Source organism: Octopus bimaculoides, chromosome 5 (assembly GCF_001194135.2).
Source record: "Octopus bimaculoides isolate UCB-OBI-ISO-001 chromosome 5, ASM119413v2, whole genome shotgun sequence".
NCBI lineage: Eukaryota > Metazoa > Mollusca > Cephalopoda > Octopoda > Octopodidae > Octopus > Octopus bimaculoides.
Genome location: NC_068985.1, coordinates 19,330,182 through 19,331,205, shown reverse-complemented (window position 1 = coordinate 19,331,205; position 1,024 = coordinate 19,330,182). Strand labels below are relative to the sequence as shown.

General features: G+C 33.2%; 1 protein-coding gene across 1 annotated transcript in view; it reads left to right on the top strand.

Annotated features, from left to right (window-relative positions):
* LOC106874500 (glycerophosphodiester phosphodiesterase domain-containing protein 5) overlaps positions 1–1,024 on the top strand; it is a 28,924-nt gene that overhangs the window by 21,822 nt on the left and 6,078 nt on the right. The window contains exon 10 of the mRNA XM_014922246.2: positions 322–469. Coding sequence (XP_014777732.1) covers positions 322–469 — 148 coding nt within the window. The remainder of the gene's footprint in view (positions 1–321; positions 470–1,024) is intronic.

Here is a 1,024-nt window from a genome sequence, read left to right as displayed (position 1 = left end):
CACACACACACACACACACACACACTTATATATATGACTAGCGTCTTTCAGATTCTGTCTAGTAAATCCACTCACAAAGCTTCGGTCAGTCCAAGGCTACAGTAGAAGATACTTGTCCAAGTGGGACTGAACCTGGAACCATGTGGCTGGGAAGCAAACTTCTTACCATGCCTGCACCTGGAAGAGTTAAGTTTGGCTATTTACCTTTGTTAGCCAGTTAATGTTGATTGTAGGACCCACTATGGTATAAATTTATAGAGTTAAATCATATTTAGACTTCTCTAACTGGTGACTATTCACTTTCATTTTTATTGTTTTCAGAGAATATATTGAATCCAACGTCACTATTAATGTCTACTTGGTTAATACATACTGGCTGTTTTCCCTGTATTGGTGTCTGGGTGTGCAAACTGTAGCCACAGATAGATGTCACATCCTCAATAAAATTGAAAAACCATTATGGCATTTGGTAAGTTTAAACCAATTCTTTTGAAGCTTCTGAAATTTTGTGTCTAATTTTATGTTTTGCATTTAGTTTGAAATCTCTTAGGAATTTGCTTCTCACTCTAATATGCATTAAAATTTTCGGTAATTTAATTTCTTTCAATGAAGAAAAATAAGTATCTTTGGTGATGATGATGTTGATGATCATGCTGCTACTGCTGCTGTCACCAACAACTGATAATAATAATAATAATAATAATAATAATGATGATGATGATGATGATGATGATGATAATAATAATAATAATAATAATAATAATAATCATAATAATCATAATAATAATAATAATAATCATAAATAATAATAATAAATGCCCAGATGCAGTACCAGACAGTGGCTCTCATGGCTTCTGATCTTAATTGATTGGAAGTGTTATCATGTACATTTTTTTTGTCTTGGTATAAAAGATGGGCTACAGCAAATATTCTGCTGAATACCACAGATTTGCTTGTCAGTTGTTTGACCTTAACCAGTTGAGCATGTCCCTTAGTGGCTGACAATATGTGCATCTCTGATCAT